The 16,881-nt window shown below is 43.5% G+C and overlaps 1 protein-coding gene across 1 annotated transcript in view; it reads right to left on the bottom strand.

The window, feature by feature from the left end:
- stab1 (stabilin 1) overlaps window positions 1–16,881 on the bottom strand; it is a 39,664-nt gene that overhangs the window by 16,006 nt on the left and 6,777 nt on the right. The window contains exons 11-43 of the mRNA XM_029826739.1: window positions 16,759–16,835; window positions 16,429–16,551; window positions 16,119–16,256; window positions 15,923–15,994; window positions 15,302–15,415; window positions 15,136–15,189; window positions 14,699–14,779; window positions 14,457–14,615; window positions 13,792–13,854; window positions 13,368–13,460; window positions 12,971–13,057; window positions 12,785–12,896; window positions 11,522–11,708; window positions 10,334–10,427; window positions 8,793–8,951; window positions 8,572–8,667; window positions 7,543–7,638; window positions 7,047–7,094; window positions 6,701–6,834; window positions 6,370–6,487; window positions 6,211–6,288; window positions 5,990–6,091; window positions 5,776–5,880; window positions 5,280–5,414; window positions 5,064–5,189; window positions 4,227–4,280; window positions 4,022–4,135; window positions 3,026–3,221; window positions 2,494–2,589; window positions 2,344–2,389; window positions 1,923–2,002; window positions 1,718–1,843; window positions 813–886 (exon numbers count right to left, since the gene is read on the bottom strand). Coding sequence (XP_029682599.1) covers window positions 813–886; window positions 1,718–1,843; window positions 1,923–2,002; window positions 2,344–2,389; window positions 2,494–2,589; window positions 3,026–3,221; window positions 4,022–4,135; window positions 4,227–4,280; window positions 5,064–5,189; window positions 5,280–5,414; window positions 5,776–5,880; window positions 5,990–6,091; window positions 6,211–6,288; window positions 6,370–6,487; window positions 6,701–6,834; window positions 7,047–7,094; window positions 7,543–7,638; window positions 8,572–8,667; window positions 8,793–8,951; window positions 10,334–10,427; window positions 11,522–11,708; window positions 12,785–12,896; window positions 12,971–13,057; window positions 13,368–13,460; window positions 13,792–13,854; window positions 14,457–14,615; window positions 14,699–14,779; window positions 15,136–15,189; window positions 15,302–15,415; window positions 15,923–15,994; window positions 16,119–16,256; window positions 16,429–16,551; window positions 16,759–16,835 — 3,437 coding nt within the window. The remainder of the gene's footprint in view (window positions 1–812; window positions 887–1,717; window positions 1,844–1,922; window positions 2,003–2,343; window positions 2,390–2,493; window positions 2,590–3,025; window positions 3,222–4,021; window positions 4,136–4,226; window positions 4,281–5,063; window positions 5,190–5,279; window positions 5,415–5,775; window positions 5,881–5,989; window positions 6,092–6,210; window positions 6,289–6,369; window positions 6,488–6,700; window positions 6,835–7,046; window positions 7,095–7,542; window positions 7,639–8,571; window positions 8,668–8,792; window positions 8,952–10,333; window positions 10,428–11,521; window positions 11,709–12,784; window positions 12,897–12,970; window positions 13,058–13,367; window positions 13,461–13,791; window positions 13,855–14,456; window positions 14,616–14,698; window positions 14,780–15,135; window positions 15,190–15,301; window positions 15,416–15,922; window positions 15,995–16,118; window positions 16,257–16,428; window positions 16,552–16,758; window positions 16,836–16,881) is intronic.

The following is a 16,881-nucleotide window of genomic DNA, read 5'->3' as shown; positions in this document are numbered from 1 at the left end:
AGCTTTTTAGGTAAAATAGACTCAACAAGTGTGCCTGTCTCCCCCTCCATCACTCCTCTCCTTCCTTCCTCCTGGAATCACTCGCCTGTTTCACGGCACCGATGGTGGGACCAAACAGGCGCTTGGACGGGTCAAATTCCACCACGATAATGAACAGTTTCACCTATGGGAAGCAATTGAAGGCTCCAACGTTGGTAGTTCCTCCACTTTAAGAACATCCAGCCCTGAAAAACTCTTGATACGCCCCCTTTGACACAGGGATTGTTCAAGAAGAGCTTAGGCTCTCTGAGGGAAGCTGGGACCACAGGTAGGAGAGGTGAGGACCCTCAGATCTTTCAGATCTCCCTCGGAACCCGGACCAGTCTGGGGTGCCAGCCAATCGAGGCCCAGTCTCATTGCCACCCAGCTGAGGATGTCATGCAGGACAGGTTGCGGTGAAGGAGCCGCCCCGCCGTGAGAACAGGTGGACCCTGATGGCTGACCGGGGAGGGGGGCACCACCTCTGACAGAAGTGAAAGAACCACACACTGCTGGGCAAGAGCAGGAGGGTCTCTTTAGTCTTCCCACTGCTAACATAGATGCCACGGTACCAGTAATCCTTAGTAGAACCGCCTTGACAAGGTCACAGGAGGTGGGTGGGAATTGAGCAATTGTGGGCGGAGACAGGTTAGGAGACATAAGCTGCGTGCCTCTCCAATGCCCGTGGTTGGGGGAATCGCTCTTGTCCTCTGAACAAGAGCGATTCTGTTGAGCCTGTTGAGAGCCGTACCACCGGCACACCTATACGTTCAGTGAAAACGTGGCCTACTTACAGTGTTGGCGCCCGTTCTGATGCACTCTGCTGACTTGTGACAGCCGCCATTGTTGACAAGGCAACCATCTATTTCTGGAAACCCACACAAACAAACAATAAAGAAAAAAATAATGCTTATGAGACATTAAGGACCACTTCTTCAATGCAGCAATTAACAAGACCCTTAATGTGCCTGATCTACATGAGGGTTGCGAGTATAAAAACATTTGCTAGCGCTCAAAGCAAGGATGTTATCTGTGAAATAGGGGCACGCGGTTCAATTAGCACATTTGCCCATGCAGAATATACAGTATGTAGCGTAGGCGAACGCACAAAATACTGGGAGGACATGCAGATGTGGTAATTCAGCACCAATGGGAGTTTTAAAACCTCGAACTGACTGTGGTCAGTGTTTTTTCGTCAATATTTAGCACGCAGGAAAGGCAGGTGCAGACGGATGCGGTCGTTGTGGCGAGAAGGAGGCGTAAGTGCAATGACAGAGGATGGCGAGAGAATCTCAGCACATCTGGACTGTCAGAAATAAAAATGGTTGAGACATGTTGTCTATCCAATGGCGTTTCAGCTGCTGGATCTCCAAAGGGCTGATTTAGAAAACATTTAATTTGGATCGTTCCAAATTGGCCGTTAGTGCCTCCCAGAATAGGTTTTGGTGCGTCTCCGTGGTTACAGCTAGTGGTGCAGGCAAAATTCTCATTTAAACTTGGCAGCCTGAATGACCTTTGCACCTGTTAAAGTAGATCATAGAAGATCCAATAGCACGGGCAAGTTTTTTGGTTTGCTCGTCGTTGGGATCTTAGTGGATGAGGCCCAAAGTGTTGGAATGCTGCCATATGCAAATTGGTGTCACATCATTTGTATTAGACTGATGAAGTATCTATAGAACATCGAGGTCAGATGACCTACCCAAGCACACGGTCCCGTCGCCGGTGTAGTCCTCTTTACAGGTGCAGCTTCTCTCCCCTGCTGACAGTTTGGTACAGGTGGCAAACTCTGAACACCCACCATTAGCCTGGCTACACATGTCCACCTCTGAGACAAAGAACATATCATGGAGTCATTTTAATCAATGTTGTTGTGTAGCCACAAATGCGTGTTGTGTCAGTCTGACCTTCACAGTGAGTGCCATTGCCTTGATAACCGGCAACACATGCACAGGACACGGTTAATCTTCGGGGTCCGTTGGCGCAGCTGCAGCAAAGGTCAAACCACAAAACAAAAAAAGACTCATTTAATAAACTAAAAAAAATAAATCACCTGAAGGGTCTTCTCAGGATATATTTCAAAATACCCTAGGTAGGTTTTAGATCAAAATATGGACCAGGTAGTGCAAAAACCTGTCCAGTGGATTTCCAACCCAAGAATGAGGTCTGGACCTTAACATGAGTTGGTCCCAAGGCTTGGATATTGAAACAAAAAGCTGCTGGACTCCATCAAGAAAGGTCATAATTCCACGCGTTGATCAATCATTATAGAAGTTAGTCGAACAAAACAGTGCTTTTAGGAATCCAAATGGCTCTTCAGGAACTTACTTGGCGTGCTCATCACAGATACCTCCACAGGCATCGTCCACAATCTCTGAGGTACAGACAGATACACATTTTATAGCTGCGTCGAGGAAATTTGGATTGCGGTATGATTATTTTTCACTCTCAGTCCATATTTTGGATCAAGCGTCTTACCCACAGAGCAGGAAGCTCCTTTCCAGCCTTTATAACACACACATCTGCCTGTTCCTTCCAGGCCGTCTGCACACTTCCCATGGTCACATGTACATTCTGCAACACACATCTGGGTTAACAAACGTCTCTCATCATCCGTCCTGCTGCTCTTTGACAAAGTAGGAGGTGAGTCTGTGGAACTGTTAGAGGTTCTCACAGGTAATAAGACATGTAATAAGACATGTAAATCTGTTCAAAGAGCTACATGCTTCTCTTTAATTGCTAGACACATGCTAGCTTGTTTATTGGAGATGCTACAGTGCATAGCATAATCAATATGAACACAATGTTAGACTTGACACTCCTCAGACTGGATTTCTTGATGTACATAACATAACAGTTGAAATGTATTTCTGTTATTAACTCCTTTCAATACCTACCAACAATGTTAGGGTTAGGAAGTAGTCTGGGTTCCTACTGGATACAAACCAGCTATAGTTTTAATTTGTTTTACCAGCTTGAGACATGTTTGTGTCTCCAGAATGTTCCTTACTTGAGGAGCAATTGACGCCATATCGTCCTGGTTCGCAGTCCTCACACGCGGTGCCGTGGAACCCTTCATAGCAACGGCACTCCCCACTCCCAAGACTTCCATCCTGACACTCCCCATGATTGGAGCACCAGTTGCCAACATCTCCGGGGCATTTAAAGCACTCATGGCCATAGTACCCAGGGCAACAGGAATAATCCTACAGAACAGACCACATGCTCGTTTTGTTATTGTGGTTCTATGTCAGGGGTGTCCAAACTTTTTGAGAGAGGGTCAAATTTGATAACGTGAAGATGCCCGGGGGCCAGTAGATCCTTCTGATGTTTTTTTAACCAGAAAAGTTACATGCAAATGTACACTATTATAAAACAATTTTCATTGTCACAATTCTCTTATTTTTCAAATGGCAGTGTAACCAAATATAAGCCACTCAGGCAGACGTGAACAACTCTAAAAACACAATTCTGCCTTTAATTCATATCTGGAGAGTCAGACAACATTGAACACTGAACTGTATGGAATACCTTAAATTTCTATGAGTTTGATAAATGTAATGCAAAGTTGTCTGTTATCATTCAAGTTTAAAACAAGTAAATTTTGCTCTTGTCTTTTACAAGATCTACAAAAAAGGAGGAATTACATTTTAGTGATTTATTTATTCTGTTAGTGCCAGCGGGCCATAAATAATACATTGTAAGACTGAAGTTGCGGGCCGTATGAAATCTTACCGCGGGCCGTGATTGGCCCCCGGGCCGGACTTTGGAAAATGCCTGTTCTATGTTTACAGCTGATTTGATATTTTGGAATCATTCAAAAGCGCTGGCGGTCAGGCTGGTTTACAATAAGCAGGTACAGCCCACCTGCACTCCAGCTATGAAAGAACTGGCATGTTTTCTAACTACTCACAATCATCCAAAATGAAGAGAGTCACTGTAATAACAGAGTCAACCAATGATCACAACATAGTCAAAGCACTAAGATTAGTGAGTGACAACAGACCGTCAGAACTCGAAGGCATTTGACGGTGCATCCCGGCACCGTTTTCAGCTTTGAGCCAACCCGTTTTCGGTATTTACAGTTGGGATACATGTTGGCTGGAAACTGTCCTTTGATCTGCAGGAAATCAGATGAATACACCGTCGAATATTTAAGGTCACTTGGCTGTGGAATATGTTATAAGATGGTAGGCAAGCAAATGTCTTACTGGTTTGTAACCAAATAGGCACAGAGGGCGTCCATCACAGTCTGTACACTTCCCCTAGAGACAAACACAAGGACAACAGCCTTCAAATAACAATAATGGACATGATTCAACTGTCAGTGTTGTTTTCATGTTGATTTTTCATCATTTGATTCACATGTTCATTTGTTACTACAGAGGATATGGAGGACGTGCAGCTTTGGCTGAGTTAGTCCAACAACTCGGAATAACAGTGAGTTCTTCTGAAGTACTTTGGGAAAACGAGCAATGACTGAATCACTGAAACGTGATAACTTAACGACTTTCCCCAGCACAACACCTCCATTCATGGAGGATTGGTTGCTGCCAGGTCTTGACTTCTTATTCTCAACTATTTGGGCCGTTTCCTCTTTCTTTTTTCTTTTTTTGCTATTCTGGGCTTACTCCTTTCAATTGTAGACTCAACAAATTGATGTCCTTCTCTTTTTCAGTGTCACGCTCATTTGATTTTGAGCTTGCGAGTACCAAACATATCCACCCCTAATGTGCCCCCCCCACTACAACAGCCTTAAGGGTGTTCTGAATGGTCTCGCTCCTCTGAAAACCAAAACCAACTCAAAGGGGAACTAGTCAAGTCAACTTTCATGAACTGAGAGGGCCTTTTATATTCTATTTTAAATGAACCCGGATGATCTTTAAATCATTGGTGAGATCATTGTGACAGCCAGAGAAGAACCATAGAAGACTAAAAACGACCCCCTGCAGTGATGGGTGATCAGTGGACTCCTCCCTTCATGCATTTTGCTGCACCAACATGAATTAGAACCTTATTACCTAAAACGTCTGTCGCCTCATGCTTACTTTGAGCTGCACGGTGACAGGTTTGCTGCATCGGTTGCGTTGAACTTGCAGCACGTCGGGGAGAACGAGGATGATGCCGTACTGGGTCTCCATAAAACTGGCAAAAGGCACGTCGTTCACACTTGTCTGGAAGACAAGGAAGTCATTTCACTGCTTTGAATCAGGTCAAGAAATCTTTTTAGACATTTAAACCTCTCAGTTCCTGATTTATTTTACCTGGTTTTTACTGTTTAAGTGGAACTGGACCTGGTAGTCAGCACCTAGCATCGTGCTCTTTAACATGCCATCCCATAGGTGGTCAGGGTAGAGGTGAACATTGGGAATCACATGATATTTCACCACACTGGAGTCCTGCAGACAGACAGAACCCAATCATCTGAGTCAATGAAGTGGAACATCATGAAAACTGTTCTTTCATGACAGAGCAGAAAGCTAAATATATATGGCACATTATGGTCTGCAATTCAGGAAATAGTGTAGAAATATTACCAGTATATTAGGTATATATATATATATATATAAATGTGGATTAATGGCTGCTCCTGTGGCGTGTGGGACCAAAGACCAATGCAGTATCATACCGTCTGATCATGCTGATATTTAGACTGGATTTATTACATGAACACTCATTTTACAGCTGACTGTTATAGATTTTATCCCTTTTTTCCTTTTGATCATTGTCAGGACATTACATCCTTTTATCTGGACCTACTAGGACAGAGGAATTGGTCCTGCTAAGGTACTTCTGGACCGCATCATCAGTGGGCAGCAGGAGGGTGTAATCAGAAAAATTCAGTTCATTTGACAGATTGTACATCTGTGAAGAAACACACACACACACACACACACACACACACAAATAAATACATAAATCAACAAATATCGAACACAAATACTGGCAACTCCAGAGAACCAACATATCTTACCAGAACATACTGTCTAAAGAGCGTGAAGTTGGAGGAAGAGTCGAGAAAAGTCAGCAACGTGGGCGGCTCGGGGGGAAGGTTTGAGAGCGGGAGGGTCAAAACCTGACCACACAAAATCAATGAAAATCCGAATTATCAATAAACAAGTGCATCAGCCATTGCAGGGGGCAGGTTTTCATCCCTCTCTTCCTCTGACGGACCTATAAAGCAGGCATACTTACACGGTCGATGATGTGGACGTAGCCATTGAGTGCAGGCAGATTGGGAGTGATTATTTGGGCATTCCCAATGCAGAGGCCCTGGAAAACAATGCACAGTTTCATCCCAGAAAAATTTGAGTCTTGTTGAGTGTACGTGCATGTGCACATGTACATACATACCCCCTTGCACTTGCTAATTTCCCAAGATGTGGGGGAAAATGTGTTCATGGTTGGTAGCTTGGTGCCAACCAGTCTGTCGAGGTCCTCTAGGGAATAGATCCCTTGAAGTAAGTGAGCGCTGAAACCAGAACCAAATATATGAAAATGTTCAGATTGAATCCCAAGATCACAGTTTGTTAAACAGAAACTGGATGGCACAAAAAAATCACCTCCTGTTGGAATTTGGACCACAGAAATTCAAATGAAAGGAACTCGTATAAATGCATTAACCTTATAAATGTTAGAGTACTTGAAAAGTAGCAATTACGGCATTTTCAAATACAGGACTGACCGAACAAGGAGTGGCAGGTGGTGTCGGGTCATCCAAAATGAGCTCGGAGTCAAGCTCAGGTTGAACATAGCTTCCTTGGACGGGATCAGCAATGTCAGGTTCCCACTAAGGTCGTCTGAAAAGTGTCTATAGTTCTGAAAACATGCACACATCACCAATGCTGCACTCTGAACAGTCACAGTCGCTGATGGTTTGCACTCTTTAGACAATGTAGTGTAGGTCCAGATCACAGAAAAGGCTCAAGGAGGAACAGTTCAGGATCAGCACCGACAACCGTTGCATTAAAACAGGATTTGACTTCACAGTAAGTCAAAAACAAGCTGGATAGATAGGAACACAGACACACCTGTGTCGCTCTTTGGAAATGGTACAGCTGTGGATTCATGTCCAGCTCCTGCAAGATAGAGAGATAGAAGAATGGATGGATGGATGGATGGATGGATGGATGGATGGATGGATGGATGGATGGATGGATGGATGGATGGATGGATGAAAGGATGGATGGATGGATGGATAGATGCTGGATGGATAGATGCTGGATGGATGGATGATGGGTGGATGGATGGATGGATGGATGGATGGATGGATGGATGGATGGATGATGGATGGATAGATGATGGATGGATGGATGGATGGATGGATGGATGGATGGATGGATGGATGGGTGGGTGAATGATGGATGGATGGATGGATGGATGGATGGATGATGGGTGGATGGATGGATGGATGGATGGATGGATGATGGATGGATGGATGGATGGATGGATGGATGGATGGATGGATGGATGGATGGATGGATGGATGGATGGATGGATGGATGGACGGACAGCCTGAGTGCTTACATCCTTTAAGGAGCCATAGCAGAGCGTTCCATCCCCAGCGTAGCCATCATGACAGGTACAGGTGACAGTTCCCTTTTCCTTGGGTTCACATTTGGCCTGAGAGAGTTACAACACACAGGATCGTGGGAATCGCACAGTTGGAGGCCGTGACGCATAAAAAGAAATGCTGCTTACAGCATACAGCACAAAAGATCAACACAGATGCTAGCTTTCTAGCAAGGACTTTATATTGCAATGTACATTTCATCTTTTTCCAGTTGTTCACTTCAGGGCCTGGTCTATTATCTGCATACGTTTCTCTCACACTCTTAAGTTCTCTCTAACTACGCCCTGTATGTGATCTTTGGTCGGTCTCTGAGACTTTTTTGTGACCAATTGTTTATTGTTCATTTGCATTATAGTCTTGTGTAAATACAACCTCAAAAACAAAGAAGCCACATCAAACATACACAAAGACCAAACCAAAGAAAGCACATCTGGTGACCCTCCCCTGACCTCCCTGGAACTCCAAGGTTAAAATCCACCCATCTTCTATCTGCAGTTCCTATAATGTCGCCGTTCCAGCTGGGTCCCTGTCGATCACTCATGCTTTCTTCTGTGCTGTGGCTGACCTTCATACCTCTGCTCTCCAAGTCATACCTCCACCTCCTCAGGTTCTCCTCCACCTACTCTCTGTACAGATCACAGTATCATCTGCAAACATAACAATCCAAGGAGATTCCTGTCTACCCTCACCTGTCAGCCTGCCTGTCAGCCAAGAAGGGGCTCAGGGCAAGTGAGATGGTAGCGTTTAAGTTCACTATGCCTGAGACAGAGCTGGGGGAGTGTCAGAGTGTTTCGCTCTCCTGTTTCATCAGGGGAGGGTTCAGTCAAGCTGTCACAGAACCTGACAGGACTTTAGCACACACCCGTTTAAACTGCTGCTCACAGTAATGGACAGCTATACGCTAAAATAGGAAAACCCACTCGCATCCAGGCAAGGATTAAATTGAACTCAGTGTGTGTGTGTGTGTGTGTGTGTGTATTTACCAATCCATGGCAGCCTCCATTGTTTGTAAGGCAGGAGTCAATGAGGTCACACAATATGCCATCCCCCATGTAACCTGATTTACACACACACTCGTGCTGCAAAACAAGTCATTCCGTCATAATGCAGTAGTTATTCCACAATCGTGTCGGCATGTGTGTGTGTGACAGAGGACAGTAAAATACAAAGGAAGTCCATGTACGTCTGTTTCCTATTAGATCACCTGTCCTGGTCCAATGTAGTTACAGTTGGCATTGGGGCTGCAGCTTCCTCGACTCTGCAGCTGACAGTTGTTGATCTCTACACACACTTTGCCATCACCGGTCCATCCTTCAATGCACACACACGATACGTTTCCTGGACCTGTGTACACACACCCAGCCTGCACAAAGGGAGTGCGGCAATGGAAAAGTTAATTTCAGGAAAACCAAGTTACAATATTTGTATTTTCCTGCAGACGTATTGGTGTCCAAAAGGAGGGCATCAAAAAGGTACGAACGTTCTGAAGGAGATTGGACAAACAAAAAACACAGTTAAACTGTTTCCTCCCTCCAAATCCTAAAACAGCTGATAGAAATTACTCGTTTGATCAAAATAATGCTAGTTTTGTGATTTTTCAACTATAAATTACAACTCTCAAAAAATTACAGGAAATATCTAATAATCACAGTGAAGCACCAAGACAACTGGACTTTAACAAAATATCCTACTTGATCTGGGGCAGAAATGGGACAGTAGGGAGTAGTAGGAAGGAGAGAACATTTGCCTCTCCTCATCTCCCATCTGGCTTATGGACTAGATTTGCCATTTCAGAGTCCTGTCCAATCATGGTAACATGAGGCAAAATTCACCAGAGGTTATTAGGTAGTGTAGCTCCTCAGGGTGGTAATATATGCAACACGGCCAGAAGGTTTGCTGTGACTCCAGGCAACAGCTTCTAGAGCATAGAGGTGCCAGGAGATGGGCCTTTACACCAGGACAGGTGTAGGCAGGCCGCCTACACCCAACCCCAACACCTCCATGTGAGCGGAAACACTGACAAGCAGGAGCTGTGCTTAGAGTCCAGCACTGTGGAGAGCACATTTGGAATCTGCTAGATACTGCTGTATTGGCAGAAACTGTGAAGCAAAGCACCCACCACTGCCCTATTCTCTCCAGTGAGAGAGTCTGGAGATGCTGTTTGGAAAGCTCCAATCTGGGCAACCTCCTCCAGCATGATGGGCTTGGCAGGGGTGCAGAGATGGTCCGGGGAGGCATCTCATTTGACAGGGCAAAGACTTCCACAAGAGGTACCCTGACAGAGAGTCTAAGAGATGACCGATGCCATAGGAAGGGATGATATCCAGCAGGGCCCTCTCATTAGGAGCATGTCCAGATGTTGGAGGGCATCCATACAGACAGACACATGGAGGACATGCAGAAGGCTGAGCCACATTATCTGTTGTAGTGGGAGAGTTTGTAGAAGCTGGATCAACTTTGATATCATTTTTCACTTTGAGTAAGAGTCTGAATCCAGTCCTTGTTGGGTTAATGAGTTGGGGTCCCACTGCTTGTTCTTGCATACTTTTGCTCCTGACTCATTTCTGTTGTATCGGTTCTAATCAGTCAATCAGTGTCGCCAATCTAATCACTTGCTGAATCACCAAAAGGACTTGTGGAAAGGAAACATATAAAGCGTACCACATGTCTTCAGAGGACAAAAAAATCAATAGATTTTTTTATGAGCAAGAGAGTACGATTTACATTACACAGAGTACGACTTACATTTTTGTCACAGCCGCCTTTATTGCTTTTCAGGCAGAGATTAACAGGCGAACAGGAGTGGCCGTCCCCCTCATATCCATCCCTACACACGCACCTGAAGAAAAAATATATAAAAGAGTTTAATTCAATTAGGAGAACAATAATCATTGGAAACATCATTTTAGGAGTGGTGGTAGTTCAGTCTATAGAGGACGGGGCCGCAAAGCTGAGGGTTCTGCGTTCAAACTTCAGTGCAGACAAAACTTGGGAGGCCTTCTGATAGTAGGGGCAGCACCAGGACACTGCTGAGGTACCCTTGAGCAAGGAACCAAACCCACAAATGCTCACCATGGGCCCTGGAGGAGCTGGCGAATCACTAGGGAAGGCACCAACCTTCACCCACATAGCGGCTGAGACAGGATCCAACATCCTCCCTATGACCCCCAAAAGGGATAAACTAGTCCCAAAGGAATATATTTTTCTCTGATCAGATTCGTCAGCCCCTCCTTGCAATACAAATTTGTTCTGCAGGTTAAAGCACAGATTAGCAGTGGGGTCGTAGAGGTCAACCTTTACAATGCTGGGAAGCATTGCACCGATATCCATAGAGACCCAAGCAGCAACAGACAATGCCAAATTATCGACAAAACCCTCTCTTTCACCGAGGAGCAAAAGCAAATCGAACCAGCTTGACTGTGTCCTGTTTCTTTTTAGAAGACGATGCATTGACACATTTAGGAGGACACTGAACCACAGACAGGAAACGAATGTCTCCAGGACATATCAACAAAGGATCAAAACTATACAGCGATCAACAATAAGTCTGTTAGGAAAGACCGCAGGCTGCAAAAATATTGTGTGGCAGGAAAACCCCTTTAAAGAAGCTTTGCCTCAAAAACATGACATCCCTATTAACTTAGACAGAGCACCCATAGACAAAACTGCTCTAGTCCAAGGACAAATCAATAAAGCATGAGCAGAACTACCCAGCACAGGACAGAGGGAGGGAGCTGGCTTAGAGCTTTTTCTTATTTTTTTTAAATATTCTATTCTTAATTACTTGCTTTAGAATTGCATAGAATTATTTTGGTTAGTATTGATGGTGTTGAACTACTTACAACAATGATATTAAGGATGAAATAAAATAATGTTAAGTTAACAAAGTTAGTGATACACAACAGGATGTAAACTAAATTTTGATCATCTTACTTGGTGTTTAGCTCTTCATAAACACAGTATGCATGGATGTGACAGTGCGCATGCAACCCGTCAGAGTTGCACGGTGTGACCATCTTATCACAGTTGTCTCCAGAATACCCCTCCAAACACGATCCTCTCCGACACACACCTCCACTGCCTGGACGGTTGTCACACACCCCATGGACACAGCTGCACTCTACAGAGAAGGAAACATGCTCCTTGTTGGATCAATAACACAAAAATAACGGTCCTCTGCGAAGGACCCCAGTGGAACATTTTCACGTTGCTTGTATAGAGCAACATTCTAAAGGCCACTGGTTCTGAAAATGTGGTCTGCATTTGTGTCTGAGACTGATAGCTGTCAATTTAACATTTTACAATATAGTTGTAAGGGACCCCAAATGATCATGTCACTTATAACTAGCTTTCCTCGCATTTAGCTAAATGAGAAAAGTAATTTACCCACATAAATGAAAGTTGTGTGAAAGTATAAAAGAAAGGGAAAATGTGAATATAAATATTATATAAAACTATAAGTGTTGATCTAATTACATATAAATATACACAATAATAATAATCATGCATTATACATTATTTGATGGTGCGCTGGTAGACTGCCACATCATTTTTATCATATTTTAAGTGGGAAACGTAGCACAAATAGGTGTAGACACAGCTAGGGTAAAACCGGGTGCTTCAGCTTTCACTCCAGCATTGTTCCCAGATCCAGGATCAGGTGTGAGAGGGCTGTTCTGAGGTCTTTGGGCCCGCGTGACTGAAATGGGCGACGAACTGTCTGAGGCCGAGCTTTAGTTTTACACTTGGCGAGACATTTACCATTTACAATTATATTTAACAGTTATATTCATATATGAATAGTACATAATATTTAGATCTGCATTTCACATTTATATTTATACATATTTAACTAACTGCAAGAAAACTAGTTGTTATTAACATTTTTAAATTTGTTAACATGCATCAGCCAGCTGGAACATGTGCAAAACTCGTCTGTTAACATGGTAAACAATGCACCCATGGAAAAGGCACAAATGCCGACACGATTATGTCGCTATCCTTTCGAAACAAAAGGCCGTCGGTCAGAAGATTTTTGCAGTTTGAACGATGCATGTTTGAACTAAGCATTGACTATGACAGGAAAAATTCCACTGCTAATTGCAAAATGGATACATCAGGAATGCAGTTATAATGGTGCAGTAGATGACAATAAGTGGGAATACGTTTCTTTCCCCCCGTCACCGACGTCATTACCTTCATCACAGTTCTCTCCATGCTTGGATGGATCCACACAGATGTGGCAGGCGACGCCCTTGAAGGCTTCATGACAGCTGCAGGAGCCGTTGCCGCTGATACCATCTAAACACTGCCCATGAAAACTGGATCAACATGTGACCGAGAAAGCACACTTCTGTTGAGATAATGTTTGTCTTTGTGCACCTTTCCCTTGTCATAGCAGGGGTGCTGGAATCCACCAATACAGGGTTTACAGTCTGGGCCATAGAAACCTTTACAACACTGGGGCAACTGGAGCACATCCACAGATACAAGCATCAAGAATAAATGACAATTAATCAATGTAATCTATAGTTAATGATCAAATCTGTGATCCAATAATATCAAAATCTGAAAAATCTTCACATCTCTTCCAATTAAAGTACTGGTTAGCACAAAATAGTGGTTTTACTCAATTCATTATTTAGGTCAGCATACGAAATTGTTTTGGGTTGTTAGCAGCAGTAATAGTGGTATTTATAAAGTTAAGCTAATTTTTGGGGGGTGGCTGTAAATCAAATAAAGTGTTGTTACACAGTGAATCTTTTCATTCAATGCTCACCTGTCTCGTAATGTTGCAGAATTTTGCACAGCCAGTGGAGGACTTTGGTCTGAGTGGAGAACTCATGTAGTCACAACCGATCTGATGACGGTCCTGGAGACGAGATTTGCAGTTTCGCCTCATCACGTGTTACATGACCAATTACAAAACCCAGTTTAAAAAAAAATCAACACAAACTTTGATCTCAGTGGGTCTGGAGCACTTCTGTTTGTGTGTGAGTGATGGTACTGGGACTTTTTAACGTGTCCACAACTAAAATATATGACTGAGGACACTCTCTGAGTACAGATGTTCACAGTAAAAGAACACACAATGAAGGGGACCTGGACACTGAGCATTCAAAGGGCCTATAAATGTGCAAAGCCACTCAATAAACAAGAGATTAGAGGAGTGCCGTTATTTTGATAATAATGGTGTGTTTTACCATTCCACTGCTATCATCTGGACACTCCGTCTCATTGAGAAAGCTGCAGTGAACACAGGGACCCTAGACACACACAAACACACACACAAAGTTAATTCATTCCTCTCAACAGATTTACAATTGAATAAGACAAAGGACAAAAATGAAGGGACATCTAACCACAAGTGTCGATATCAAAAGAAGCGACGTGCAAAGTGACTAATTGTGCAGGCAATGATTATGCAAACACTTATATAGTCCAGCTCAGCTTAGTTCCTCCAGAGTGACATGATTTAGAGTTAGGGCTAAGGCTAGGGCTAGGGCTAGGGCGAGGGTTAGGGTTAGGGCTAGGGCTAGGGCTAGGGTTGGGGCTAGGGTTACGCTAGGGTTAGGGCTAGGGTTGGGGCTACGGTTAGAGTTAGGGTTAGAGTTAGGGTTAGGGCTAGGGTTAGAGTTAGGGTTAGGGCTAGGGTTAGAGTTAGGGTTAGGGTTATGGCTAGGGTTAGAGCTAGGGTTAGGGATAGGGTTGGGGTTAGGGTTAGGGTTATGGCTAGGGTTAGGGCTAGGGTTAGGGCTAGGGTTAGGTTTATGGCTAGGGTTAAGGTTAGGGATAGGGATAGGGATAGGGTTGGGGTTAGGGGTTAGGGTTAGGGTTAACCCTAAACCCTAAGGTTCCATCTGCTCACCAGGATGATGATACTCTTGGTGATATCGCAGCGGTGAGGCAGGATAGGAAGGATGGAAGGTGGGTACAGCAGCCCATCAATCATATGGATAATCCCGTTTGATGCCATAATGTTGGCACTCTCCAGAGGAACGGCCTTCTCACCTAACAGGATCTTTCCCTGGGGAAAGGAGAAGGACGGCACATCTATTTCAACAGAATGGGTGGACGTATAGAATTAGGGCACTGCGAAGATAGACTTACACTGTCAGAAACGGTGATGGAAACAAGCTGATTGGCCATCGTCTTTATTTGGGGGATGGTAACCAAGTCATCGGTGGTCATCTACACGTTAAAAATAACGACAAGCTAAAAATAATGACAAGCTAGACCATCGAACGGTTCAAATTATGAAGTAACAACTTTGCGCGTAATATAAACCCAACTTTAAACCTTGTTGAGCTCTGTTCTGGTTTTTTCCTGATGGTGTTATTGACCTCTGATGATGCATTTTACATCAATAATCATTTAAATGATTTATTAAATTCACCATTAACCAAACTTGCCCCTGCTTCATCCCCAGGAGTTTGGGCGAGCAGGTTTAATGTCTTCAAGTGGTAAGTGAATATTCACAATAGACAAACTTGTAGAAAGGAAAGGAAGATAAAAAGACATCTCGGCAGAAAAGGTGTGATACTCACAACAGCCTGGGAGAAAACATGGTGTCTCAGAAGTTCCTGTAACTTGTGTTTGGCCTGTAAATGTACAAAATATACGGAAATGTTCTGGTTGTTACATGCTTCTTTACATGTAGTCTAAATGTCTGGTAGGAGCTGGTAATGCGTAGTGTAAAATGATCAGCCATACATCAGTCAGCATGTACAGGATGCTACCATCTCGTGCTCGGTCCACCGCCTGGTTGGTGGGAACGAACACAGTCAGGGGTCCTGGACCCTGCAGAGGAGGGGGTGAACCACAGTTCTGCAAAGACAGAAAGAAATTTGACTGGATTTAACAATGTTCCCCCAACTTCTGTTAACTGTGTCTCATTTGAGTGTTGGAGCTACAGAGCTACCTCGTCACAGTTCATAATTCAACTGAAAGTTATCTTCATTATCTTGTCCAAAAAAACGGTTCATAAAAATATCTGGTTATTAGCTGTACAATTATTTAAAGGTCAAATATGTATGCATTTACAATAAAAATGGAGTAAGTCTAGACTTTTGTCCTCGTCCTGACCAATAATCTATTAGAATAAGAAAGAAATCAGAAAGATTTCCTATTGTTGTTCTTTAATTTTTAGTTAAAGATTTAGTTAAAGATCCACAAAGATGGCTAAATTTATGTTACATTCTGCCGTCATCATGAACATTTGACCTCATTTCAAAACTAAGCTAACTACTAACTACTTTACTGCTTAATTACACAGAACCTTTAATGTTGTTGCAACAATGATTTAAAAGTTCTCATCATCCAAGAAATACTCACATCGACCAGTGAAAGGAAGCGATTGAATTTGTCATCCGTCTTCAAAATGTCTCTAATCGTTTTGTCGGCAAACTAGACACAAACAGACACATAACACATGTATAGTTTTTGTAGGAGTTGACCAGCACTGATAATACTGATTATATACAGTATATATATACAGTATGTGTGTGTGTGTGTGTGACCATGGAGTCACCTGTTCATCCCGAAGGGCTTTGTTTGAAGGCATGCTTGTGATGGGCTGGTCAATGATGTGTATGATCCCATTGGCTGCTGGCACATCCTCCTGGATGACTGAGAACAGTCGCAGGGGCTCATGCATGAGGATGAACTTCTACAAACAAAACCCATGGAAACAAAAGTCTGTGAGGGTTCCTGGGTTGGGATTTATGGTGATTATTGTGGTTGTCAGTAGGTGTAGTAGCTTTAAAACATCTGTTTTGAAGCATATTTAGTAGTTTCAGGAGGTCATTTCAATTTTTGGTAGTTGAGAGTTAAAGTAGGACCTTGTTTCCTTTGCTCCTAAATTTTGCTCCTCCATAAAGATCAAAGTCGCGTCCCTCCAGATTTTTATAGAGGTGCTGACCCAGGATCAGATGGTTTTTACATACCAGTTCGTCATTAAGGCCCTGCATCGATTTAAAACAAAAACAAAAACAAGAACATTTAATGAATCATCTCCATTGTTCTTGGTAGTTATTAGAACTACTTTGATTTAAACAAGAGATAACACGTTTCTTGGCAACTCCAGTCATTTGCGAGATGGAGCGCAGCAATGAAATCCAGTGTTCCTGGTTCCTGTTGAGAAAGAGGTGCTGCTTCAGACGTCAGCTTACAGTGAGGGGTTTTCTGAGCAGAGGGATGAAAACTGTGAAGGGTCCGTTGTGATTCAGCAGCAGGGAACAGCCATTCTCTAAAACACACACACAAAAACATCACTGAGCTCGGGGGTGAACGCT

This window comes from Takifugu rubripes, chromosome 19 (genome assembly GCF_901000725.2).
Source record: "Takifugu rubripes chromosome 19, fTakRub1.2, whole genome shotgun sequence".
NCBI lineage: Eukaryota > Metazoa > Chordata > Actinopteri > Tetraodontiformes > Tetraodontidae > Takifugu > Takifugu rubripes.
This window is presented reverse-complemented; position numbering and strand designations above follow the sequence as displayed.